Here is a 27,034-nt window from a genome sequence, read left to right as displayed (position 1 = left end):
GCAAGGCGGCGGGGTTTTTAAACGCAGCGCCCGCTTCCAGCCATCCCAGCCTGGATTGACAAAAGCAGGAGGAATTGCAGGAAACGAAGCCAAGGCGCTCGCGACTCATGGCCTGAGCCGGGATTTGGGCAGCGTTAAGCCCACTGGTGCCTCCGGACGTGTCTGCGCCAAAGCAGGTGGACCAGGGCGGCTGCAGCCTTTCACTGGAGCTGCCAGTTGGGCTCACATCTGGCGTAACCCGAGGAGGCGGCGCGGGGCATCCCCGGGGAGCTGGAAGGGGAGAGCGAGGTGGAGGGAGGCTGGGAGACAGCGGAAAAGGCGGCAAATGGCCGACGGGGCGGCCGAGGAGGAGGAAAAAGGGTTTGGAAATGGGGGATAAATGGCTCGAGAAGCACACGGCCCCATCAGTTACCCAATTCCATACAAACACGAAGAATCTTAGCCCTCTTCTAGGAAGAGGATCATCTCCGAGTCTCTGGGGGGGAACCACCACTCACTGCTCTGCCATCAGCTCTTAATCCTTGACTTTTAAGAGCCAAAGCAGTAAAAAATAAATAAATAAATAAAAATTCGTCCTGCAACTGTGAGAAGAACAGGAGACAGTTCTACCTACCGTCCATTTTAACATGATCTGAGTGTCACTGATGGCTTCGGTATAAGCGATGTGAGGTCCTGCGATGGGGCGGTTGGAAAAGCGGCTGGTGAATCCAGCTACTTGGTAAGGGCGAGACGCCGCACTGCGCGGGCTCTCCCCGTAATTGTTCACGGCAATCACACGGAACCTATACATTTCTCCTTTTAAGGGGAAAAAAAGCGGGAGAAAGACGACGTTGTAGCACAACAAGCACTAGAAAGAGGATTCCAGGAGAGGCTAAACAGATTAGGAAGTGCTTTTTGCACAACATCCCATTAGGAAAACCATAGGACTCATTGCCACAGACCCGGGCGGGCAGCAGAAATACAAACAGCTTCTAAAAGCGATTGGGGGAAATTCACTCCAGAAAAATCCAAAGGCTGTTCCACATGGAGCGGAGATGCCTCCATCCGCTCGGGAAGTCCCTAAACGGCAAATCGTTGGGCACCGAGATGCCTCAAAGGCCACCTGATCTCCTCTGCTCCCCCTACTCTTGTGCTCTTCCCCTGAGCTTTCGGGGCTGGACAGCGGGAGAAATGGGAGGAGACGTTTTTCCATTAACACATTTTTCTCTTTTTGCATTCCGAGCGCTTACTAGAAGGACAATTAAGTTAAAAATGGCAAAAATACACAACCCTCCTCTCCACATGAACAAGTATTAAATTATGGTGGGTTTGGTTTTGGTTGGTTTTTTTTCCCCACTTGGAAAGCCAGAAATCAACTCAAATTCATGTAATGAGCTCCTCTTCCACCTAATTGACCAGAAACAGGGTAATCCCAGCAGAAGTTAAAATGAAACAACCAAAGAGTTGCCGTATCCTCTCAGCAGAAGCGCAGTCAACAACGGCAACAACAGTGGAGGTTGACGGTAAAGATCATTTTTAATACCTGGCTCCAAATTACGGACTTCCACAGACAGCTTGGAAGGAGAAATGTTATCAGCTGCGATCAGCCAGTCACTGTTTCGACCCAGGCGTTTATACTCCACTTTAAAGGCAGTAATGGGGGAGCCACCGTTCGCCCGTGGTATCCACGTGACGTAGACGGAGGATTCCGATGCCGTGGAGATCGTGGGGCGGTCGGGAGCTTCTGGAACTGCAAGGAGAAATTCGGTTACGAGAGGATTAGAGTCAGCTGAAACTTCGCCTGCTGTAGCAACGGATTAAGTCAGCTGCCGATGATTCGATTAGACTGCACGTATTAACAAGGAGAACCTTAAATCCTCCCGTTACAACTACTCCCCTTACTCTACCGGAAAAGATGCTCGAAGAGCAGAAAACAGAGGAATCGGTGACTTTATCAATATAACAATCAAAAAAAGACGTGGCGTTGCACTACCCCAACCCATCTCTACAAGGAAACAGAAACATACACAGAGTGAACAGGGAAAATTTGGTTCTCGTTTTCAAAACCCCGAAATTCCTCCCCCCCCGCCCCTCCCCAAGACCCAACGAGACTTCAACCCCTCCCGCACTAACGAGGGCCGTATTGCCGGAGAAATGAGAAGGAAAAGCAAACCAAGCATGCAGTGAATGATATACTTACTGAACTCGCTTGAAGTTACAGACAGCAGTGGAACAGAGAGAACGGGAAGAGATGCTGTTAGTAAATCTGGTGGTAACCACTTTGACGACCGATGAGAGCCGTAAGGCTTTACTAAACTAGCTTATACTCGTTAACGCGGAGCTGGTGACTAACGAGAGGAGGAACCGAGCAAGGAACGGCGAGCAGCGGCTTCGGAGGCAGGAAGCACGCCGAGCATTTGCAGCTGGGCACACGTAAAGCGTCGCCTCGCGTGGCTCCTCCGATATTTAGCGCTGTCACAAGCGTGCAACGCTTCCTCCCCTGCGCTGTTAATAAACCTCTCCGATCCCCTCAGGTTTTACCCAAACTTTAGACACCAAATCACTTTTGAGCGATTTGATTTACTCAGCCCCTGAGTAAATTCACCTGAATCACGTCAGCGAGTTCAAAGGGTGGGGTGGCGAGAAAAAGGGCTACAAACGTGCTGTTTTCCCTGGAAACCAGGCTGAAAAATCACACCGACTGGGAAGCGGCTGCATCTTCTTGCCATCAGAAACAAGCCTAACCCTGGGAAGCCACAGGAAAACATTCGGAACAGAAAGAAGCCGCTCTGAGAACTTAAAACCCTGACACGCGCATCTCCCATTTCCTCGGGATCTTTCACAGCGGAAGAGAGGAGAAAACCAGAGCATTTAGCAAAAAGCAACGGCAGGTTCAAATACAAGCAGCGAGAACGTGGGTTACGATGAAAGACTTTTTTTTTTTTTTTTTGAGAGCCACACGCGCAGGTAACAGCGTCCTTGGAAATATTACACCAGACTAGGGCACGCGCTTGCCAAATTCATAGTTTCGGATAGCCCACCACAGATGCCGAAGTCCGTAAGAAACGCGCTGCTACTCGGTGACTTAACGTCGCGGGGGAAACTTGAGGTACCGAGCAGGTAAAAACGCTAATTCGCTGACTGCAATAAGGTAACTTTCAGTTAGTCCCAAAGTCCGAACTATTATCTTTCGCTCTGGAGACACACAGCAGAACAGACAACCTAGCGGATATCCGACCTCGCCCGCGGAAGTCCCACAAGAGAGGAAAAACACCTGTACGGAAGAAGTCTAAGGAACAAATAGGAAATAGAAGAGGTAAGATGAGCACCTAGAGCGGCAATAAACACGCGTCAACCGAGATGGCTCCCTTCGCCACACGCATCACAAACCACCCACATACACCTACCTCCGCTGTGGCGAGACAGGTCGGGAAGGACGACACCGAAATTATTTGTCCCTTCGGGAACGACGGGATGTTTCGGAATGCCTACTGGCGGAGAGGGAGCCTGAGTGTTTTTCGAGGACGACGTTCTTTCTAAGAAAGATTTGACACACGGTACATCAGCTGAGGAATCGGATAGGAAAAGGCTGTTTGCCGCCTCTCACAATACGCTCACGTGGCAGATCGCTGGCTGCGGCGCAAGGGACTAAAGCCCCAGCTCCAAGTCAGGGATCTTCCGCGGGGGAGAAAGAGAAGAGTTCCCCCCATCAGCCCGGGGATAAGCGACCGCCCACCTGCGGTGCTAACGCCACCAGCGCCGCAACTTTGCGGTGATGCCACCTGCATTTCGAAGCCCCCTCTCATCACGAAATCACAGCAGGTGGTGAAAAGCGCCCACCGAAACCCATGCCCAGAGGAAGAGGGTCAAGAACAACGCCACGGAACCTGCGTTTGGCCACAGCTGGACCCAGGATACCGGGTCGAGCGGACTTCTGGCCCGTGGCAGTATGTACGTATCGTGAATTCACAAATACATTACATTCTTAGCGTAAGCTGCTCCCCGACTTCGCTCCTTTAAGCAAGGGGACCCATCCAATCATCATCCCCAAAATGAGGAACCTTACAGCAGGAGTCTGAATAATCATCCCAAAAATAATATTATCCGGCCTTTAATAGCTTTTACTTACCAACAGCCCTGCCAATGCTCAGGCAAGTTTGCCCCACAGCTATTTTAATTATTAGAGGCTGTTCTTCAGCAATTAAACCGCAGAGCGTTGCGTACGTGGCTCAGCAGACAACATACGGCTGACGTCGTTTAAATAAACGTCCTCGCGGAAGCCGAGGACACAGGGAACGTTGTGCCGCCCCTACCTTTGCTGGTGCGAAATGTCAGCATGGCGGGCTGGCCCTCGCCCGCCGCGCTCCTCGCCACCATTAAAACCTCGTACAGGCTGGAAGGCTCCAGCTCGGTGAGGCGCAGCTCGTTCTCGCTGCCGGGGACGCGCACCGTGTGCCAGCTGCCCACCGCGCTGACGCCGTCGTCCAGCTGCGCAGGAGAGGGAGAGACAGCGCGACATCAGGGGCGAATTGCACAGAACGCCATTAATACCCCAAATCCCGCGTTGCTTTCGGCATCCAAAGGACCTCCGCCGCTTGCCAAAACTCCTCGGGTTCTCCCGCATCTCCCCGCGGTTCGTCTCCAAGTGCTTCTGCCGCAAATCAGCGCTTTTGCAGCGACCTTCCCGGTGCTCCTTCGACAAAACTCCGCTTATTTTCCCCTCTCCATACGCACGCACGCGCTTGTCTGACCAAAAAAAATGGTCATTTTTACTCGTGGCTAAAACTAGCGAGAGACCAAAACGATTTTGAAGACCTTCAGCCGGCCTTTAGCTGGCAGCGCTGGGCTGGACCCAACACCCTAATGAGAAAGAGATGTTCCCTGAACTATCCCAGCTTTTCCTGGAGTTAAGCGTTTTAGAATATTTGTTTTTTATTACTGCATATTTCCCCCTTTTTAAAAAAAAAAAATAAAATACCACCACTTTTTAATTTAAGAGTGAAATCACCGGCTCCATTTAAGAAAGGAAAGAGATTCGGGGCAGTCTCTTAAATGCTTGACCTTTACAGGAAAGCGCTACCCCAAAATCCCAAAGGAAAAGACAAAGATTCTACCAAAAATAAACTCCTAAACAATATAAGACTTTAATAAAACATGGAAGGCAGATCTAAACGCTGCGGATTATCAAAGGTTACGCCAGAGGTCTTTGTTCGAGCGTTTTCTTCGGAAGCGACCACTCTTCTAGGGCTTTTATTCCCCCAACTTTTTTTTTTTTTCCCCTCCCCCCCCCTTTAAAAAAATCAATAAAATAATTTAGTGACACAAAGAGAACGCCACCCTAAAAAACCACGGTCAACTCCCTACCGAGAAACGCCCAAGCGAGCAGATTTCACGTGGAAAGGATCGTTAGGAGCGAAAGGTAAGCGTCGAAAAGGTCAAAGAAGTATTCAAAGCTTTCAGCGCTTACGGGAACCAACCACCTTCCGATGAGAAAATTGGATCGACAAACTTTGGCACCGGGTTTTCCGGAACTAACAGGTCAAAAAAACAACAACAACAAAAAAAAAAAATCTCTAAGCGTTCCCCTCCAGGCTAAGACAAGATCAGGATGTGGGGGATTAAAAAGCTTACGGAAAATAAACCCGACAGCTTTGCCACGCAGAAAACGGTTTGCTTGGAAGAACGGGCACGGGCTTCGCTGTAAAGGAAATAAAAGCCTGGGCTCTGCTGGAGAAATCTCACCGAAAACTAGACGAAAGAGCGTACTTGCGACCAGTTTCAGCCACCCCTAAAACGAGCCGCCTGCGTGGCCGCGGTGACGTTCTGGTTCGACCCTATTCTGTATTCCCTCCGGCCCGACACCACGTTCTCGTCAACGCCAGCCCTGCGACAACCCTTGGGTGCTGGAGAAACCTACACCCAAGGAAACCCCGCCGCTTCCGCGCTCCGGAGAAACCCTACCTTGCGGTATTTGACGAAATAGGCGTTGATGGGCGAGCCCCCATCCCTCCCCGAGCGCCACACCAGGGTGTACGCATCGGGCTTCAGCGTCTGCGGGGGGCTGAGGATGATGGGGGCTTCGGGGGGAGCGGCGGCGTTCGAGGCCTTTTCCGTCACAGCCGCCTCCAAACGCGCTTTTGTCGGCGGCCAGCTTGAGAACGCCGTTTCCGCGCCGAAATCGCCATGGCTTCCATCGCTCTGGGCAACCTCCGTCTCTTCGGCTTTGGGGGCAGTTTCTGCAGGAACGGTAAAGGGAGGAGCCCGGTTACACCTCCGCCGCGACACCCCCTTTGCCCCACGTCCTGGGTTGAGCCACACAGGACTGATTCCTCTTCCAACGCTGGGGAGAAACTCCATTTTTGGAAGATTCTAGTGTCTCAAGTTGTGAAAAATATTTACTTTATAGCCAGCTAGGCCGTGCGGGATTCAAGGTGTGGGCGTTTTTGAGCTCGCCGGGTGCGGGGACGAGGAGGAGCGAGAGCCGGGCACTTGACCCAGGCTGGCCAACAGGATTATCTCCTACCACGAATGTCACGTTCGATAGAAATTCGGAAGTTTGCTGCGTAGTTTCTCTCTCCCTTGACGGGAGAGGGAAGCTCCTCGCCCCGGTGCCGGACCCTGAGCCTTTCCCTTCCTCCCGAAACCGCAGCGCTGGCAGCGTCCCACGTTTACCGTCCCCTGCGGGGAACGCACGGCTTCCTGCTGACAGAATTGGCCGAGTATAATTCTTGTATATCTTATATTAGTATCGTGATTAATACTGGTTCTTTAGCATCACTGTTAATTATTTAGTCTTATCCTATTAAATCTATTTATATTTCAACCCTCGCGTTTCCTCGCTTTCCCCGATTCCCCTTCCCGCGTCGGGGGGTGGGTCATGGGGCGAGAGAATAATTATCTGAGCGACAATAAATTGTTACGGGTTTTCCTCAAACCCTAACGCCCCGGCGCAGAGGGGGACACGAAATCATTTTAAAAAAAAAAAAAAAAAAAAAAAAAAAGCGTCATTTCCACACCGGCCCTGGCTGCAAAAAGCCGGTTCAAGAGATGCCCCGGCGCAGACCCGAGCCCGGCGCCAAGCTGCGCCGATTTTTTATTTCCAGAGGAGAACACCACGGCAGGCGTTTTTCGGTTGGCTTTTCTGGGAGGGGTGGTTTGGAGGTTTTTGGGTTTGCTTTTTTTTGGGTTTTTTTTTTTTTTTTTTTTTTTTTTTTTTTTTTTTTTTTTTTTTAGACAGTAGCAAAGAGAGAAAAGCTGAAAGGTGACACCCACAGGCACGGTTTGCCTGGTAGCTCTGACCAATTAAGCAGTGGCAACGGGTGATAAAAGAAAAAAAAAATAAATAAAAGATATAGCTACGCTTGTGACACGAGCAGAGTAATTTTAAATTAATCGCAGTTGTACAAGGAACTTTTCATGGCCCGAACTGGCACAAGAGGACATTCTCCGACCTCGGCTTCTGAGGTTTTTAGCTGTAATTGCGACTCGACGGCCACGTTTGAAAATTTATGCTGAGAATAAACTCGGTTTACGGGCAGATCTCGTGCACCATTTAATACCAACGCACTTCTAGAAATCCTGCTCCAGCCTCCCCCATCCTATTTACTTTGCCCGGTACAAAAAAAGAAAAATATATATATATAATATCAGTAGTTTGAAAGGGGCTGCGAGACAATAAAAAAAAAAAAAAAAGAGCGCAGTGTTGGGACAATGCAGGGCTTGTCGGCATTCCAGGCGGGAAAGGGGCAGCAGGTTGGACATCTGAGATTATCCAGGACAAGAAAACGTCAGGGTTTAAAAGCGAGAGCGTTTGGGAACCAGCGCAGCTCCTCCAGGTCGCACGCTCGCAGCGCCGGCACCGCCAGATGTTCCGAGCCCTGTCCCTCCTTTTGGATTTGCGGAGGTTTATATTACGTGCCGGGGTCTGGAAGAGGGAAGGGAATGAAGGGAACTTGGTTTACAAAACAAACAAATTCCTCGGTAACGTAAAGCCTAGGCAGCCTTAGCCTGGCTGACTCAGATTCCTCCAAACCTCCATTAAAATACCAGCAGCAAGTGTGGCTGCTATTTTTGGCCACTTTCTTTTTTTTTTTTTTTCTTTAAAAAAAAAGAAAAAGAGCTGGGAAGGAAAGTTCTCTTTTTCAAATTGAAGACACGCTCTCAGCGAGCATCCCTTGTTTGTGTCTTCCGATTTACTTAGCGATGCCACAAAGCTGGGAAGAGGGGGAAAGGAGGCAACAAAGGCGGGGAGGACGTCCCCAAAGCCAGATGGAGTTTACTTAAAACACCCCCAGAACAATCCCCGAGCGAAAGGGTATCTACCCCGCCGTCGGCGAAGCGGCGGGGAAGGGCTGCCGGGGCGTTAATATTGGAAACAAATGCCGTCTCTGGCGCAGGAGGCAGAAGTCCCCCTCGTTGTGGTGGACCCGGAGGGTTTGTGGGCGGGCAACGGCGCGGTTTGACGCCTGCTGGCACGGGGGAAAACGGACTCTCGAGGGTGGAGAATGAGTTGTGGTTTAGGCTGGTGACAGGGGACCTGCCGTCATCGCCGTGTTTATTGCTGCGAGATGGGAGTCGTCAACAACTGGCAAGTAGCGTGTTTAAGCAAGTTGGGTTTTGTTGTTTGTTCCCCCCCCCCCCCCCCCCCGTGCTTCGGAAAACAACCCCCGGGTAACAATTTCCATTGAGCGATTCCGATCTTTTTCGCTAAGTTTCTGGCATAATTGCTACCCGTATAAACCAGCGCATCGGACTTCTGCGCGCTGCTGTGTCATTACGCAGCTTTTTTCGGCTGTTGCTTCTAGTGCCGTCCCTTGGGCCGCTGAGACTTAACTCTTCTTCCTCGGCCACCCGGCGAAACGTGAGCAGCACCGAGACGGGTCAGACCAAAGGCTGGCTGTACGCACCCAAAATTTGGTTAAAAGAATGCATTCATAGCTCTTACTCGCATTCTCCATAATAACCAGCGTTTTTCAGCTCGCTGTCCTGCCCCCCCCCCTGCAGCTGCCTTATTTTGAAGGTTCAGGGCCCTCACCTTCGGAGCCTCCCCTCCTGCAGGGACTATCCCGCGCTCCGACGAATCCACCTGCCGCGTATGGCGGCGCCTTTTCTACTTCTTCTACACCCTTCTTGGAACAGGGGCGCAAACCCACGGGGCAGATTCCGACCCGCCGCCACGGCCAGGGTTCGCCTGGCAGCGGAGCAACCTTTGCGTTCTGCCTCCGCTGCGCAAACGGAGCGCGGTCCCCAGGGCGCTGCCTCCCTGCTCCTCACACGGCCGGAGGAATCCTCCCCTCCTCTCCAAGCACCTCAGCGCGGGCAGGGAAACCGCCCTGGAAAATCATCTAACCGCGGCACATCAGCGAAGTCACGACGCCCGGCACGTCTTTCGAATCACCCCGAGACCTCTCAGAGGTGCCCGGCTTCTACAAAAGACAGCTTCAGCCTGCTCTCCGCTCTATCACCGACACTAAACGCTCCTCTTCCTCGTGTTTTCTACCAACCTGCCCGCTCCCCAGGCTCCTGGAGCACGTTTTTTCTCCTTCATTGCCATCAGATGAAGTTACTTTGGAGAGTTAACCCTGTGTTCAGTAGCTCCGGGAAGCTACTGCCATGCCCGCAGCCACCACAACTGTCTAAAAAAAGACTTAAAATGAGCGCCGTGGGTACACGATCCTAAGGCTATCATTGTGCATTTTGGTGGCTTCTCGCTATGACGGTGGCTTAAGTTGCCCTGCCCGCTTTTAAGACCATGCAATGAATCACATCGTGGAATAGATCCAGCAGAATGGAAAAAAAAAAAAAAAAAAAAGACTTTTTTTTTTTTTTTTTCCCTCTCTCTTACTGTGTGCTCGCACAAGGCAAATCGCAGGAACAAGCTGCCGAGGCCGAGAGACGCTTAAGTTGAGCCTACGACCAAAGAAATGCACGGGAATCACAAGCTTAAGCCGTTCGGGTGCTTCAGAAGTGCTACCTGGCACAAATTCTTCGTTAAAACATTTAAGCGTTTGAGCACGTCTTTTGGCACGGCTGGGAACTGTTTCTAAAACCCTAACAGCTCCCAGAAACTACTTAAGGGCTTTTATATCAAAACCAAATGCCTCAACCACCCTCCGCACCGTAATCAGCAGCTAGTACAACGTATTAGAAACCGATAAAAGTTAATAAACAAAACATTAAAATTGAACTTACTGCCATAAAACTCTGAGGCAAAGCAGTGGGATTTTTTTTTTTTTTCCCCCCCTCCCCTCTATTTGACACAGCCTGAATTCTGGGATGATATTTAGTTTTGTGTTTCCACCCGGCAAGGTCCAACAATAACTCATTTGAAAAGCTCCACGATGGGATCGCTTTCTTGAGGTTTCTTCTTTCCTTCTTCCTCCAAGTGAGCCTTTAACCATCTTTTCAAACTATTTACATGAGTTTGGAACTCTAATCGGCGGTAACAAAGCACCTTAAATATCAGGCCACGTATTAAATTCCACTGACCTTAAACCTCACCGACATTCAGCTAAACTTACTACGGCAAGACGCTGAAAGAGCTGAGAAACTTAAGTCACTTCACGTAACTAAAAATCCGCATTTTAGTCCTTGTGAAGGGAACTCGGGAGGGGGGGGCTTAAAGCTGTTATCGATGTCACGTAACATTCCGACGTGAAGAAAGAAAATAGCTCTTTCCCATCTTGCCTTTTGTAGAAGAACTGTCTTTTCCTAGTAGAAAATTCAATACCTTTTTTTTTTTTTTTAATATTTCTTGGATAGTTTTTAACCCACCTCAAACCCCACCCTTGGACAGTTTTTAATCACACGTAAGAATGGCCAAGTCCACGCAACGCAGAGTCGTTTCTCCTTCGCCTAAGGCGGAAGGGAGGAACCGATCCGTGAAGACAGCCGACTCCTCTGCTGCGTTTCCCCCGGGATACCCACACTGCCTACCTGCCGTTAATTTCTTATTTTGAGGCATTTCTCACCTAAACCGGGGAGCCGACTGCGCAATTTGGTGCTTCAAGCTTACCAACTGTAAGGAAGGCTTTGGCCACCACGGAGCCGTGCTCGTTGGTGGCTTCGCACGTGTACTCCCCGCCACGCTCGGGAGTCACGTTCCTCACGTGCAAGGAGCTCGAGCCCGCTTGGGACACCCAGGAGGAGGTAGTGGGATCCGCGACGGCGCTGCCCGGCGTTGCTCGAGGAGGTTTCTGCGGTTTGGAATGAAGCACCTGGGAAGGACGGCTGGTAATAAGTCCTCTGCTGTCATACCAACGGATCACGGGGACGGGTAGGCCAGTGGCATTGCAAGACAGCGTAACGTCCCCACCATCTGCCACAGTGACGCTTGCTGGTGGAGAGACTATAACCGGGCTAGAGCCTTTGCCTAGGGGGGAAAAAAAAGACACCCAAAGAATGAATTTGGCTAAGGAATATGACGCTTAGTGCCCCAACGAGCCAATACAATTAAAAACGTCGCGCGTGCTGCTTCTTAACCATTTCCGCGGTTCTCTAGACTTCCATTCCAGACTGACGAGATCGGCTGAGAGTCGTGCCCATAGAAAAACCAGGCTCAAACCACACTTCACGTTTTCTCAATAACGAAGACTCGACCGTCAGCAAGGAACGCGGTGCGGGAAGGACCGGCTTTGCCCACTCCACGGACAAGCCAAATATCTGCTCAGCCAGCCTCTGCGCAGCTCGCATCCGCCTTAACAGGTGCAAGAAGGGAAAAAGCTTCAACTCTCGAGTTCTCTGGGTATTAGAAAGTGTCTTCGGCTGGGAAGCGATCAAAAAGACTCTTGGCACCCGCTCATCTGACACAGGGGAAGTGGGCATTAACCCCAAACCTGGCGATCGCTTTGTAAACGTGACGCTATGGAACAGGCAGAATTACTCGTCAGCCAATTCTGCTTAAGTACATCAGTTCGTCCGGCACAACAGGACCCTGATTCTATTTAAGAATAAATCGCGTGAAATGCAATCACAAACTGATTTAATTGCAGTTGGTAATCTAGGTTTTAAGTATCAAGTAACCAGGCTACCCCAGAAACACCCACATCTCTTAAAATTGAACCGAAAGCACCCTCTTCGTAAGATTTGTTACGGACAGCGGTCAGAAACAAACCAATACATAATCTGAGGCCGCGGGGGGGGCGGGGAGCCAAACAGAATAAAGCTTAATTGGAGTACAAGTGCTTAATTGGAGTTCTTGAGGGCTGCGAGCGCTCCTACCTGGCAGGACACGAAGCCTCCCAGTGGACTGCACAAATCCCAGCCCGTTGTTCGCTACACACTGGTACAAGCCGGAGTCCTCCTGGGTGACGCCGCGGATGCGCAGGCGGTTGCCCGTCGGCAGATGCCGCGGGGAGAGGCGGAGGGGGGCCGCGTTGTGGAGCCAGGTGAGGGTCGGAGCAGGGCTCCCGCGGACCTCGCACCAGAAATGGGCGGTCGCTCCAGCGGCCACGGTTTCGTCTTGCAGTCCCTTGGAGATGGAGGCAGGTTCTATAAAGGGAAATAAGTTTACAGAAACCGCCGCGTGTTGATCTTAGCCTGAGTCCTGGAAAAAAATACCGCGAAAGGTTACAGAAACTTATCACATAACAAAGGCTAAGCAAGCACTAAATAATTCTAATTCTACACAGCCTAAGGCTGTTTTTTCCCCCCACACGCTTGCTTGTTTTAATGGTCTCTCCCTTCTGTTCCAAACAGTCACATGTTTGCGTTAATACCGTAAATGAAACACCTGTATTCTCAAAATAATTCTGCAGCGGCATCCCCATAACAAAGGGCGCGTTGTGTGTCAACAACCTGTTTTCTGAGTTACTCTAACGTACGCATCCCAAAAACCAAACAGTCACGGAGGCAAAAGCCTCAAAACAACAGGAAAATCTGCTACAAAGGAAAGAGGAGATTAGGAACGACTTGCAGCCGCACAAAAGAAGCCAAATGTATTTCTTTTGCCCTTTTTTTTATTTTTTTGGCCTCATCCAAACATATCGCTTCTCCTCGCCAGCTTTTTGCTTACGTACAACCTCAAAAAAAAAAAAAAGAGAAACATCTGATCTCTGGCACATTATTGACACCGTATCCCATACACACTTGGCACTCCACAGCAAAACAAATAGATCAGTTCTTCCCTCCCAGTTTGTTATCCTTTACTGTTTAATTATTTCAGACCGCAAAGGATTTGAAGAGATAAATAGTTATGGATTTTAACTTGGGAGAGATGAGGAGATATGGTCATTATGAGCGTATCTTAATTCTTTATTTTAACACGCTTCGGTTGAAAAAGGATGTTAGGCTATTTGTAACCAGATGCCAAAACCAGCAAGCATACGAAGAAAATTTCATCGCCTGGATGTGAAGATTTCTTTACTGCTTACCAAGTATAGTAAGTGAATAGTTAACGTATTTCACTACTCCAAGTTCATTTCCCACCACGCAGGAGTAATTCCCAGAGTCCGATGCCTCGAGCCTGTCCGTCACCAGGTGGGAGCGCAGCAGTTTCCACCTGCCTTTTCCCAGGGCGTCCTGGCCGTCCTTCACCCAGCGGACGGAGGCCGGAGGCGACCCGCTGACAACACACTCCAGCGTCAGGGGGCTGTGCCGGGGCACTGCCAGGCTCTGGGGAGCCAGGGGGTGAAGGATTTGGAAGCCGCCTGAGGAAGAGCCTGGAGGAAAGGAGACGAGGCTTATCACTAACCACTCTTTTAAACCCTACTCTCCCATCCCGTCCTCCAGTCCCGAGGTCTGCCATGTCTCTTCAAGCACAGCTGCTTATCCTCGTGATTAAGCACCATACTGTAACGCTCTCTTCCGGAAGCCCTGCTCCAAAAATCGGTTTGGCGACTGCAGTTATTAGCAACACCCCCTTTTCAAGGGCTAAGCACCCTGTCCTCTCAAGATCCGAAAAGCAGCCGTGCCGCTCCTCCGCAGCAAGGGGAAATAAGAACTGAACGTGCCAATAACGCAGGACGGATTTTACGTAACACGGCATTCGAGACCAGCGGGCATTTAGGCCGATACGCCCAGGCTAAAAACCTCCGGGACATCATTTATTCGGTTTGAGATGTATTAATTCTGGAAAGCTGAGCTGTATACTCACGTGTGACTACGAGCTTACGCCCAGTGAGTTCTACTCTGAGATCGTGAGTAACCGGGTTGTACGCCGCACATTTATAGGACCCTCTGTCTTCTAAAGATACATTCAAAATCTGCAGGTTTCCAGATGGAAGAATTAGGTAGTTGTCTAAACAAGCGGGGAAAGGAAAAGAGATTATCTTTAACTTAAGTTTCAAGAAAAGGTTTCCTTTTAAAAAAAACCAAAACAACACAACACATATATTTTTAAATATCTTGTCAGATATACCAATCTGTTCTAAATGTAGGATCACAACGAAATTGTGCTGCCTTGCAAAGGATATTAATTTACAAAGGTCAGTTTATCTAAAGTGATTTCCACAGGAAGTTCTGCAAGTTTTGGTTTTTTTTTTTTTTTTTTCCCTTCAAGTTCTAAGGAAAAAAAAAAAAAAAGTAAAAATCCAGGCAAGCTTTTACTGGATATTTACGTTGCTGATCAGGGGCACAAAACACCTCACCTGTTGATTGTTCCAGCCATTTCCCCCGCACTTGAAAGCGAACCTGGGCTTTAGGGTTGCTTTCTGGCACCTTGCACCCGATGAAAGCCGTACCTCCTTCCTCCGCCGCGACGGCGGGCTTCACCGACGTGTCAAAGTCAGCTAAACCTAGAAAAGAACGGGTAAAAGGTTAAGGGCAGCCACGGCTTGGGAAAGGGGAAGGGCAGTAAGCTCAGTATTTGCGCTTAAAGCGTCGCTGGTTTCAAGCTGATTTATCTTCCGCGCTGCAGCATCTGGACGTTCATATCAACAGGCGTTGTCTTTCTACAGTCCATAAGGGACTAAACCCTCTTGTGTACGTACACCTCCTTACGACCGAAAAGGTCGTGTTTTTTTTTTTTTTTGTTTTTTTTTTTTGTTTTTTTTTTTTTTTTTAACACAGGAATAGTCAGGAAAGAAAAAAAATAAAATAAAATATCTCCTACATTCCGTCAGCTGCAAAAAGCAGGCGGAGAAACGTGAGAGGCTGCAGTGACGCTGGCGGGCCCTGAAGGCACCACAGCAGACAATTTACACAAACAGCAGGAAGCCTGTCCGTACGAAACGTTAAATTGTCTTTCTGCGATTATAATTAAACACAACACCGAGTACGGCAGCGCCTTCCCCACTGGCTGCCACGAGGCCGGCAGAAAGCCTCAGCAGCTAACGGCGCCTTCCCATTTGCTACTAAAACCTCCAACGGAGGAGAAAAAGCGCGGAAGCGGCTCTTCTGCTCCGTTCGCGTTCAAAGCGTCTTCCAGGTTGGGAAGTTTTTCTATGTTAGCCACCCTTATGGCTCTCTCGAGAGGGTCTCGCTATGGGTCAGTACTTTACCAAAACACTTACTTCTCGCACTTTTAAGAAAATTTTCCTCCCCGGGGGATTTTGGACATGCTCCATAGATGAGGTACCCTCACCGAGAAATCACTCGGATCCCGCCTGACAAAGGCCTGATTCAGACAGCACCAAGCCGACAAATCAAGCTCACGGAGGAATATTACGTTCCCATTGTCAGCACCACGTCGCCCTTTCCACGTGGAAAACACTGCCCTTCCTCTTCTAAAGTCCTTTACAATCAAATAATTTACAGATCGGGCACTACGGCAGAGACTGATCAGAAGAACCAGGGCCACTGAGAGGAGGGAAATCGCACCTGAAAGGGGAGAAGACTGTCCCCACCTGAGGAACATCCGGATAGTTTTGACCAAATGAAACAAAGTGAGGGATAAGGAGGATTTGCAACTCCCACTTATTTCCCAGGCAACAGCTCTCACTCATTTCTCCTCTTTTCTAATCAAATCTCAAGCACGCTTCTGCGGTGACATGGCAGCTCAGTTGCTGTTTCAAGATCCTTTTTGAAGGGAAGCTTTTGGGAACCTTGTACTTCCAGGCCAATTCATTGAAATTAACGTTAATTTCGCTGAACAACGTTTATATTTGCTTGAAAGGCCTCTTGAGGTCTCTAGCCCAGCCTTCAGCTCGAAATGCTGCTGTCGCCAACGCTAAATCCATCAGCTGTGGTCCTGCTTGAGCCTGTAAAGGCCTCCAAGGATGGAGATCCACAAGCTCTCCGGAGGATCCGTTCCAGGGCTGCCTCACCTGACAGGTCTCAGGTGACACAGGAGAAGAAAAATTGGCGAAAAGCGTATAACTGATCACATACCAAGTTAACTGGCTGAGGGGGGGGAAAAAAAAAAACCCACAAAAAAACCACAAAACCAAAAACCACCACCTTGAAACTAGGTGTTTTCTAAAAGCCAAAGATAAACAAACCACAGAAACCAGCTGAGGTCGATATAATTTGCAAGGCGCAGAGGAATACGGAGGAAAAATTAACTTACTGCCCATGGATACCGTCGCAGGCCTGCTCACAACGGCGCCCACGCTGCTGCTCGCAACGCACCGATAGCGGCCAGAGGTCGGCAGGCTGAGGGAGGCGATCGTCAAGGAGCCTGGCTGGATTTCCACTTCTCCCCCCTTGCTGTCCAGTGGCTCCCCATTAAAGAGCCATGACAGGCGAGCTGCGGAGGGCTCGGCAGAGCAGCGGAGTTGTACAGACCCACCAGGCTTCTGGACAGTAGACGAGGGCTCAGAAATAAAACGGGGAGTTAAATCTAAAAGGTGGGGGAAAAAAAATAAAAATAAATAATTCAGTTAGCGAGCGGCATTTTGCGCGAACGCAAGTGATAAGGTTAACGATGACTCGGGCAAGAGACTGACGATGATCTGATTTATAGTAACGCTCTCTCCCGAGGCTCCCGCCGCTCTTCGGACCTGGCAAACTTCTTTCATCACAAGGTTAAATATTGCTAAAAGACCATTCAGATGAAGCACAGACAAATAAAGGGTTTACACTTGCTAGCGACGCTCCAAGCAGGTGTCACCTTTTCCTCCACAGCTGGTGACACAGACTCCCACCGTCCCCAACGCCAGGGAAAACTTCAAGACTCAAACCTCATTAAGAGGGTAACGGCGATTAAACGAAGGTAGCTTCGGCACACAGGAAGGGTGAGAGATATCCCCGGGGAGGGGGGGGGGGGGACGAGGCACATCACGCTTGCTCGGGCCAGCAAAAACCGCAATCCCGCTGGATTTACACGGAGCGGAACAGCGGCCATCACCTGTAGAGACGGAGTTTGGGAACACGCAGCTGTAGCTGATCTGTCCCATATGAAGCGGGCCCGGACGTGACTTGTAAAATTTTAGAAGTGGTAGCAGCCTGCCAGGTATTTATGCAGAACCGTCTCGGAGTCTGCAGAACTAATTAAAAATAGCAGGATAAAAAAAAAAAAAAAAAAAGAAAAGCTGGACGAACAGCAAAGGCTCTTGTTAATTCCAAATCCATGGACTTCATCAGGAGGAGGATGATGAATTGGGCATCCATTATCTTTACCGAGTAAAGATGAGCAGAAACAGGAAAAGCTGCTAATAAATAAAAGGTTCAGCTCCACAAAACTTGGTTACGAGAATCCGTTTATTTGCCAGAAGAAAATTCCTGCTTGTTGGAGGAAACTTTCTCCTATCCAGGCCAACGAAACGCTGGGAATTATTTCAATTTGTTTTCTACGGAATTCTCCGCTAAAGATTTTGTACGGCAAAAGGCAATTAACGCCGGTAACGCCCATTTGGTTAGAAATACGGGAGGAAAAAAGAATAAAAAATTTAAAAACAGACAGAGCGGCTGGGGAAAACAATTTCTAGTTTGTAAATACGCTAAGGAATTCCAGATAGCCCAGGTCGAGAAGATATTAAGTGACATCCAAATAAGAGACAGTTTTCTTGTAGGTGGGGCCCTCAGCTCGTGCTTTTCTTCTACAGTCAGTCCATCCAGGCTCTGTTTATGAGTTTCAGATGAGGAGCTGCACAGTTTGAACAGAACCATAAGCTATCTGCATAAACATAAAATAAAACTGGAAATTGAAGTGTGGCTTCACTTAACAAAAAGAGATGAAATCCATAAAAACGGTACCCAAGCATTTCACAGGACTCCAGATGTCCATTTTTAGCTTTTAATTAGACAACTGTTTTTCCTATTAGTTCAGTTTGAATTTCCAGGGGTAAGAGAAAAAGCAACGACCTTTTTAGTTTGCTAGCCACCGAGAGCTATGAAACTGCACTCTTACTTTCATCTGCGCCCCTGCCCTTGCTCATGACACCAACACTTTGCGCTCGGAGTAAAAGTCAAAATTGGTAGCAGTGACCCTGCAGCTGGAATTTATCTCCCATGACTGCTTGAAAAATAAAATTTATCCCATTTGCTTATAACGATTGGCTATGAAGTGCTAAAAGTAGTAAAAGCTTCTTTTTTGTGTGGTTACGTTAAGACAAGCTGACTACACAGAGCAGATGTGTCAATTAAAACCATCCCTCTTCTTTTTTTAACGCAAGAGCTGTTCCAACTGCAGCCACGCATCAGCGTTCGTGTTTCAAAGATCTGATTCCCCGCTCCCCCTACAAATTTCAAACCCCTCCCAAGCCCACGGGAACACAAGATGCACTGGACACAGCAAAAAATCGGCATCCAGCTCAGTCCGCGGAGATCCCAAAGAACAAACCTACGTAACAGAGCCTTCCACGTTCAAGCACTTGTTTTGAGCCAACTTTTCAAAAAGCAAAGACATAGATTCAGCTTAAGACCATGTGCAAGTACTCCATGCTTCCTTAAAAGCAGATTGTCGATAACACGCGTCGGCCACCGCCGCGTTGGCCACCGCCAAACACCCTCTAAATCGTCGTTCATTCGAAAGCCTGGACTCAACCTCCAGAACCTGCAAGCAAATCACCTCGGCTCGCGTTGGAAGGCCTTACCTGAACTGGCGGCAGCGATGAGACCCGTGGCAGTGATGAAGAGCAGTGCCTGTAAGCGTCCGGGATCTGGATGCATAGCGCCAGATTCCAGAAGTTGAAAGCACCAAGCTCCAGACTAAGATGAGGCACCGAAACGGCTACAAAACAAACAAACAGATGTGTACTGTAAGCTTCAGGAGTTAGTCTTTTAACTCTCTTACAACAAAGTGCTTGGGGTTTTAAAAAAAAAAAAAAAAAAAGCGCAACCAGGAAACAGCCAATATTCTTTGCAATATAGAAACCATCTGTAAAAATGAGTTAGAAGTTGAACTTAACTACGTTTCCAAGTACTATTCTTAATATAAGATTTTTTTTTTCCCCACAGCTGGGGTATGAGGCATCCGCGCCGAACCACACTGCCTTGATAAATTAGACTACTTTCCAACCAGAGGAATTGAAGTCCAAAGTAAACAGCTTATCTATTGGAGATAATATTGTTTGCAAACAATAATCGTTTGACTATCTATCACCGGGCTACACTTGTTTTACAAGTTTATGAATTGACACGCTGCGATGCGGCTACCGCTCATCATTGCTCTGAACCTGCCCACTGAGACATGTCATCTGCTTCCTCCTCCTGGTGGGCTTTGCAGTCCGACCGTGGCAAATGTCTACCGGAAAAAAAAATCACCAATATTAATCTAATTCTCAATTACACTCCCAATCCAACAGTGCTTTCTCATATATTCTTCCGGGGCGCCCATTATGCGTGCTTTTATCTACGCGGCGTCTTCTACAACAGGACACTCCTTTTCTTGGCCATATCTCGCCTGACCGTTCTGCTACGCAAGATCTCACTTTCAGCCACAAAAAAATACCAACTACATCACAAACCCAGCAAAATCCAAACTCAACCCAGAAACCGGCGCTGCAACTCGCCCAAGGTGAGTCTCGGAAACGGTGTTTCTGACACTCAGGGGTCTCCATCAAACGTTCTTTTCTCCAAGAAATAAACTAATCCGCAGCTGTCGGTCACTTAAATTCTTCTATTTGCCTTGCGTAATATAATGATGAATAAGATTAGAGTTCATTGAGCGCAGTTACTTCATTTATCAGCCCGGCCGTACAATTTTGCCGCTGATAACACTCAACATGCATTTGAAACATCTCATCGATCAGACGCGTATATAAACACGTATGTGACACACATACAATAACTAGGAGTTTTGCTGGCAGCGCGCAGAAACAAGTGCGACACCACACAGGCGTGGTAGAAACAAGCCCCAGTTTCTTGAGCGCTCGCAGAGCCATTTGCTTTCCAAGAAGCCGGATCCAGATAGTATCGGCAGCGTTATTCCTGCGGTTTATTTAAAAATAACGGGGTTTTATCATCGGAACATCACTGCGAAATACACACGCAGAATAAGCATCAGGAAAAGACTCCAATAATAATAATAAAAGGATCACGCTAGATTTTATGGAGCTGTTTGCTTACTGCTACTTCTCCCTGCAAATCGCGCTCCAGGCTTACGACAACAGCTTGAGACGTCGAGTTCTGCTCCCATTTCGGGGCGGTTTTATCTGATCCGGCAAATTCCTTTCAGCTGTTGGGAAGAGCCGGGAATCCCGCGGCCCAGGCCGGTTCCCCAACAAGAGCCGCGGCTGTTTTGGGAAGAGGCGGATGGCAGAAGAGCCGGGCTGAGCAGAAAGGGGTTTGGTTTATTTGAATTCTCGCTCGGTTCAAGGGCAGGAGAGCCGCTCCACCAGCCCGCGCAGAGGACAAAGTAAACACCCAGAGAACTTGTTAACATCAAACACTTTGCTGAAGAGGGGTGGGGGGCAATGTTGCTTTTTGCCAAATCTTCCCTCCACTATTTATTTATGAAAAGCAGTGAAACGTATATTCTAGGTCAACTTTAACCCCAGCACATGGAGCTACTGGGTTATTTTGCAGCTGTCTTTTTAAACAAGGCCAGCTCATTATCTTTAACTAAACTTTATCTTTGGAGATCTACTTTATCCAGGCTCTGATTTCCCTCTGTTTATCTTTCTCTTTACATGTTCCTAGCTGCCAGTGTCAACAGCTACTCCTCTTTTGACCTACCAGCTTGGCTTTCGCAGGCTTGCGGAGTGGGAAGATCAACTGTAAAGCAGCGAGCACGCAAAGCCAGCCACAAATACCAGAAGTTCTTTGACTGGAGCAGGGGGAAGGAAAAAATACTCGCTTTGACTGGAGTAGCATCGTTCAGCAGCAACGCTCGGCCATCCCGACAAAGTTTCTCTACCATCCACTTCGGAAGGGACCGCAGAAACCTCCTATTTGCCGGCAGATGTGGGAACGCAAGGGGAAGAGAAGATCCAACGTGCGATACGCAACCCAAAAATACTTGCTTTTTTTCTGTTTCTTCTGCAGATGGTGGCACCACAGAAGCTCCTCGCCAGGTACAGAGAAGAGGGCAAGAGCGCGGCTCATAGTTTTGGGGTCTTCAGAAACCCAGCAGAGAAACCTTGCCTTTTTACTGCTGGATTAATATATATCCGAGCGCTAAAAGGCCTCAGGGATGGAAAACCAAAACTCTTCCCCTCTGCCATCATTTCAATAACCCTGAACTCCCATTCCGACAGCAGGTACCAGTCATTGGGGACCTACTGGGCACAGAATGAGGAGCGCTTTGGTTAGGTGTGGCTCCGTCTAAGTGTCTCAGACTCACCCGGGAACAACTCTGCCCGCTGCTCACTCACTATTCCTCGCTTGAGAGAATGAATCTCCTCGCCAGCGGATTGATCAGCCCAAGTTATTTCGAAGTAAGTGGTGCCACTGAAAAAAGGGGCTATTTTCAAGCCTTGTAAAATAACACTAGTATCAGGAGGTATTCCCACCCATGAGAATATTATTCAAGGTTGAATAGAGAGGGACACGGTTTTCACGGATCAAGTCCTTTCCACTTTCACCGGCAATTTCTCCAGACTATCAGTTCCATACACCAGAAAGCCACAGCATGGCAAAAGCACGTATTTTCCCTACTTCCACTGGGACATCTTCATCTAAATGCATCTTCCAACTATTTTCATCCAGCACTTGACCCCCTCGTCAGCTCTGAAGTCATTTGCTGCTCAAGGATGAAGGGAAACGAGGAAGATAACGGACTTGTGTCAGGAGTCGTCGTCCTGACCGTTCCAATGGACTTGGAAGCACACTGCACACGCAGGGGCATCCAGAAACGTGTAGCTGGTACTTTTGGAGACAGTTAGTACCATGGAGTACTTCTGACGACCACATAATTCTGGTTGTGCGTCTCATTTGTCACATAAACCATCAGAGCTACCTCCAAACGCAGGGGAAGGGTACGTTTCAATTAGTCCCTGTAGGAGCCCCAGGGAGGTTTCCCAGTGCGGGAGCAGGGCTGTCCCCACTGCCAGGCTGTCACATCAGCCCCGGCGCACGCTGGCTCGGTTCCGCGGGGCAGCATACACACCATCACCTGATTGTCGAGGCCTGAAGACCTCACCGGGATGGACGTGGGCCATCCCCAGCACACGGGCTTACCAAAACATCCTACTGGGCCGACACGGGAAGACACAGGCACCAGACCGGCTTCTCACGTCTGATCCAGACTCAGTGCAGCGAGACAGAGCAGCCCTGGCAGCGACCCTCTCCTCTCTTCCCAAAGCTTCAACGCTTGTCGCTGTTTCTCCGGAAACCAGCGGTCTTCAGTGGAAGGCTCCACGTCCGGTCCGTTCAGTCTAACGAACTTAACCTACCACCTCCAAACTAAGTCGCGCCTGCCTGTGCTTGCCCCCGCCCCCCCAAAAAAAAAAAAAGGTTTTACGCTCTACAAAAATGACAAAACGCTGGCCTGTGTCCTTCCAAACACGGCCGAGAACCTGCCCTGCTTATTTACCGGACCATGAACTTCCCATCTCCACCCTCGCAGCTGAGGGCAGAGCCACTACTAAGGAGAGCGTTATCGCACGCCCGTTCTTGTTCCCTCTGGTTCAGCTCCCTGAATCATCTTCCTACCATCTCAGACCAGCTGGCAGGGCAACACCAGGACCTCCCTTCCACCGGCGAGCGGCCACCAGAGCTACGTAGCCACCACCCCACCTCAACCTAACCTGCCACCGCGTTCCCGCTCTGTCGCTCCCCTCCAAAAACCATCCCACCTTCAGCGACCCAACTTCAGCCTCCTGAAGCCGAAGGAGGAAAGGGTTTCTTCGCTCGCCAAACGTTCCGGGTGCCATAAACGCTGGAGCAGAGTGGAGAAGGAGGAGGAAGGAAACGGCACGCTCGGGAACAGAGGGAGTTATTCAGGTCGCCCACCTCCACCTCCAAGAGCTCAGGGCCTTCTCTAAGAAGCCCTAGGAAAAAGTGACAGGGAGCTGCTGCTTCGGGGCAGCGCCGCCCGCCAGCTGCAGACGTGACAACACTTTCCACTTGGAGTAAAACAGCTTTGGCTACGAAAGATCTCTTATTTTGTTAAGCTCAACTCCAAAAAAAAAAATAAAAAAAAATAGATAATCAAGTAATCCAACCTCACTTTATAATGCTATATGTGATCTAATGCCTAAAGCATGGCAAGTACTGAGATTTTCCCCCCCTGCCTCCCCCCCCCCCCCAGGTCATTTATTACAGAATTACCAAGAAAAATTTCATTTTAACTCGCTGGCCAAGATTGTTTCCACCAGTACAACAAGAATTGCAGATTTTTCAAAGAACCTAAATTTAAACCCCCGGAATTAACTAAAACACTGTGCCTTTAGCGCGAGTGAGATCATTAAATCTCGCACCGAGACACCTTAAAAAGGAAAAAAAAAAAAAAAAGAGAGGTATTGAAGCCTGTGGCATTCCAAGAGAAAGCAATCAGACATTCCTGCAGCTCGGCTCCTCAGTGATCTCCGAAGCCTTTGATCACTGACTGTCTTCATGCTGTCCTCCTGGGGTCTGGCAAAATGAGTGTAACAGCTGGCATATATACTTCATTAGCTTTTTGTGGCGGGGAGGAGCGGGTTAGCAGCCCGTCAGCTTTACCGACTAACCTCCGAGGTTTATTCCTGCCTGGAAAAGCCCCGGAAGGGTCCCCCAGCCACTGACACCGGCACGTTCGCGCGCACGGCTCGGATGTTGCCGGCGCGCCTCTCCTAAAAAACACGCCGTCCCTTAAAGATGCTGACTTCTAACGCCAACACACGGGGCTGAGGTGGCTAAAAGGCAACCCAAGCCCGGTGAAACCCCCGTTTTTATGAATGCTTAATGACCACTCAATCATTAACATCAACCTTTAAAAAGCAAATGCAGCACCTACAGTGTTCATTACCCTCCCCCTCCCCTCTTTTCAGGGTCTCAATCGAGTCAGTCGAGCGTGCAAACCGATCCTGTCGCCAGCAAAAGCATTTCCTTTCACTGTGGTCAGCCCAAAGCCGGGGAAGAAAATGGAAGTGACTTGGAGTTATGGCACCAAAAAGGCCAGACAAGCAAGGAAATAATCAACTCCACATGAGCCACTTCTAGCCCATCACAATGAAAAGGGCCCACGACTAACCCCAGGAAAGGTCAGCGGGACTATGGGGGTCAGAAGCTGAAAAAGGCAATAGCCAGCAGCTGCCAGCTGCAATAAGAATCAATGTGGTCCTAATTACGCTCTGACGAGAGGGCTCGAGCACCGAGAAAAGTCCTGCTGTAATCACAGCTTGCGTCGGGGAAGGGGGGGGGGGGAATAAATAAAAATTTTCAAGCGCTCCCGTTTTACTCCCTTTCTCCACCTTGAGCACTGAAACTGCAGTTTCTGCGTTACTAAATTACAGGAAGCCGAGCAACGGAGATAAGGAGCCAGGCATTTACATAAGTGGGTTTGGTTTTTTTGGTTGGGGTTTTTTTTTTTTTTTTTTTTTTTTTTTTTTTAAAAGAAAAAAACCAACCATAATTAGGCATTTGTATTAGAATTATGGCATCACGAAAGACAGGATTTGGTGAGCGTCAGTAATAAAATTACGTACTTCAAAGGGCTTTTGTGGGCGCTTCCAGAAAACAAACTGAACTCTGCCTGGCAGTCCTTGCAAGCCGGGTTATTTTCTCTATCCTAAAAAACCCGAAAAGGGAAAACCCCCACAAAACCAGTTTGCTGACAGTGACCCTATAAACCAAGTGTGAAAGATATAAACAGGTCAGAATGCAGCGAAACATACTCAAAGGCATCTACGGAAACAAACCAAATGGAAAGGCATTTAAAAGTTACGAGGAAAAGCATCCTTTGATGTTACGTTCATATTTATTTATTGCGTTTTAAACAAAATGGAAGTATACTTTCCAGATCTTTATCGTAACAACTTAAAGGAGAGAAATCACAGTTGCGCAACCCTCGCCAGGGATTTCATTAACGCCTCCAAATTTCTGCCCAGCGTCCAAATCAATCCGTGCATCCAAGAGTTTCCTATGCGCATTCCCACTTAATGATTCAATTGGTCTTCCCCCCCCCCACACTCATTTTAGCTAATACGCAGTTTTACCAGTGGCCTTGCAGGATCACCCACGGAGCTTCACATTTGCTCCCCACGATTTAACACGCGCGCCCACCCCTGTGAATCGGTGACGAATTTTGGGGGGGCTAAAGTACGGATTGCGCCGCATTTTGTAATGGCACGCTATTTTTGCCTAAATGAAGACTGAATGTTTGCTCGGGGCAGCAAACGAGAGGAAAAACAAACAGCACTGAGCAAACGAGACGGTGACCAAGTTCCTACGAGGAGAGGAGGCCTTAAGTCCCGATGGCCTTCCTTAAAAAAAAATAGGCTCTTACGTCTTTTTCCAAAGCTATAAACCACCCTCAATAACATCAGCAATTTACTCAATCTCTGCTACAGGTAGAGTTCAGCGTCACAGGACAAAGGTGACGCCACAAGACATTAAGTAACTGAAGAGGGGGTGGGGGGAGAATTAAAAAAAAAAAAAAAAAAGAAAAAAAAAAAGAGAGAGGTATTAGCCTAAAAACACAACCAAAAAGTTGGCCTGCCTCAAAGATGGAGCAGCAGATCTTTGGCCGAGCTGTTCACTGGATTTTTCTATTTTGCTTTCAGGCCTGGAAAGCCTCATGGCTGGTATCAGCTGTTGGACTCCGATCAAAGTTTAGCTTTCCATTAATCCTTTGAGTTATATGTGAGGCTGATAGAGAATTTTTTTATTTTTTTTTTTTTTAGAAGACAGTTAAGATTACTCAGATACTTAATTTGCGCTCCAATATTTCAAAAACACCTTGACTTTAAAAACCTCAGTCTTGGCGTACATATGGTCTTGATAGAGGAGCGCATGCCTTGGCATCGGCTGAAGAAATGGATTTGTGAGCCGAGGGGAGAAAATTTAACGGTTTGTGTACTGGGCCGCTGCAAAACGCAGCGGAGAACCCCCCCGAGCCACTCCTCCGCTATCCACGCGCCTACCTTCTGCTGGGGGAGAGCTGGGATTTCCACCCTGCCGACGTCAGGAGGAAAAAGAAAAAAAATAAATATAAAAAAAAAAATAGATCAGCACAGAAGCCACACTTTCTTGGCCACAAACAGGCATAACAATTAGGTTAATTTTATTATTAACTTCGGGGGGGGGGGGGGGAAGGCTGAGAGAGTCCCCCTGCTGCCGCGCTAATGAAGTGGGTATGGTTTCTGACTCTTCTAGCCCCGGGGGAAGAAAAAAAACAGAGCATTAGCCTAATACAGAGTTCTGCCGGACTGCAATTATGCTTAAATGCCTAAATAAGGGCTTTTAGACCTCAAGGGATCCGAAGGTATCATTAGTCTACCAGTTCCATCAACTGTAGACCAAATACATACAAAACTTCTCACCCGTTGCTCTTCAAGGCCCCGGAGACCTCACTCCTCTCATTCTCTCCTGCCTGGGCACTACTTTGCCTGATATTCCTGTTTTCTTCCCCGTATCTAGCTCACCACCTGTACCAAATCCATAGCATCACCACCACCACCACCAGTTCTGCTCACCTTCAAACAGGGTCTCAAAGGGTCCCTTCTGCGAACATCCCTCTCTGCTCCTTCCTCCCTGGGAGCCGGGGGGTTGTTTTACTTTTCTAACTGAGTGATTTGTATTTATTTATTTATTTTACCAAGACTGAGATTTTGCAACCAGTTCAAGCCAATTTAAAGCCAGGCTGCTGCCCAGGAGG

General features: G+C 48.7%; 1 protein-coding gene across 5 annotated transcripts in view; it reads right to left on the bottom strand.

Annotated features, from left to right (window-relative positions):
• The window catches only part of CDON (cell adhesion associated, oncogene regulated), a 53,591-nt gene that overhangs the window by 15,274 nt on the left and 11,283 nt on the right, over positions 1–27,034 (bottom strand). For 4 of the 5 annotated variants that reach the window (XM_054223289.1, XM_054223293.1, XM_054223291.1 and 1 more), the window contains exons 2-13: positions 18,891–19,027; positions 16,424–16,696; positions 14,565–14,711; positions 14,072–14,215; positions 13,350–13,637; positions 12,199–12,468; positions 10,994–11,350; positions 5,941–6,215; positions 4,293–4,467; positions 3,387–3,515; positions 1,523–1,729; positions 614–795 (exon numbers count right to left, since the gene is read on the bottom strand). In XM_054223289.1, the coding sequence (XP_054079264.1) occupies positions 614–795; positions 1,523–1,729; positions 3,387–3,515; positions 4,293–4,467; positions 5,941–6,215; positions 10,994–11,350; positions 12,199–12,468; positions 13,350–13,637; positions 14,072–14,215; positions 14,565–14,711; positions 16,424–16,696; positions 18,891–18,966 (2,523 nt within the window). In that variant the 5' untranslated portion in view covers positions 18,967–19,027. Of the gene's footprint in view, positions 1–613; positions 796–1,522; positions 1,730–3,386; positions 3,516–4,292; positions 4,468–5,940; positions 6,216–10,993; positions 11,351–12,198; positions 12,469–13,349; positions 13,638–14,071; positions 14,216–14,564; positions 14,712–16,423; positions 16,697–18,890; positions 19,028–20,364; positions 20,384–27,034 lie in introns of those variants that run through there. The other variant, XM_054223292.1, reaches the window with a different exon arrangement.

The sequence above is a fragment of the Rissa tridactyla genome, chromosome 17 (genome assembly GCF_028500815.1).
Source record: "Rissa tridactyla isolate bRisTri1 chromosome 17, bRisTri1.patW.cur.20221130, whole genome shotgun sequence".
NCBI classification, from domain to species: Eukaryota; Metazoa; Chordata; class Aves; order Charadriiformes; family Laridae; genus Rissa; species Rissa tridactyla.
The sequence above is the reverse complement of the archived record's forward strand: the minus strand, read 5'-3'. Positions and strand labels throughout refer to the sequence as shown.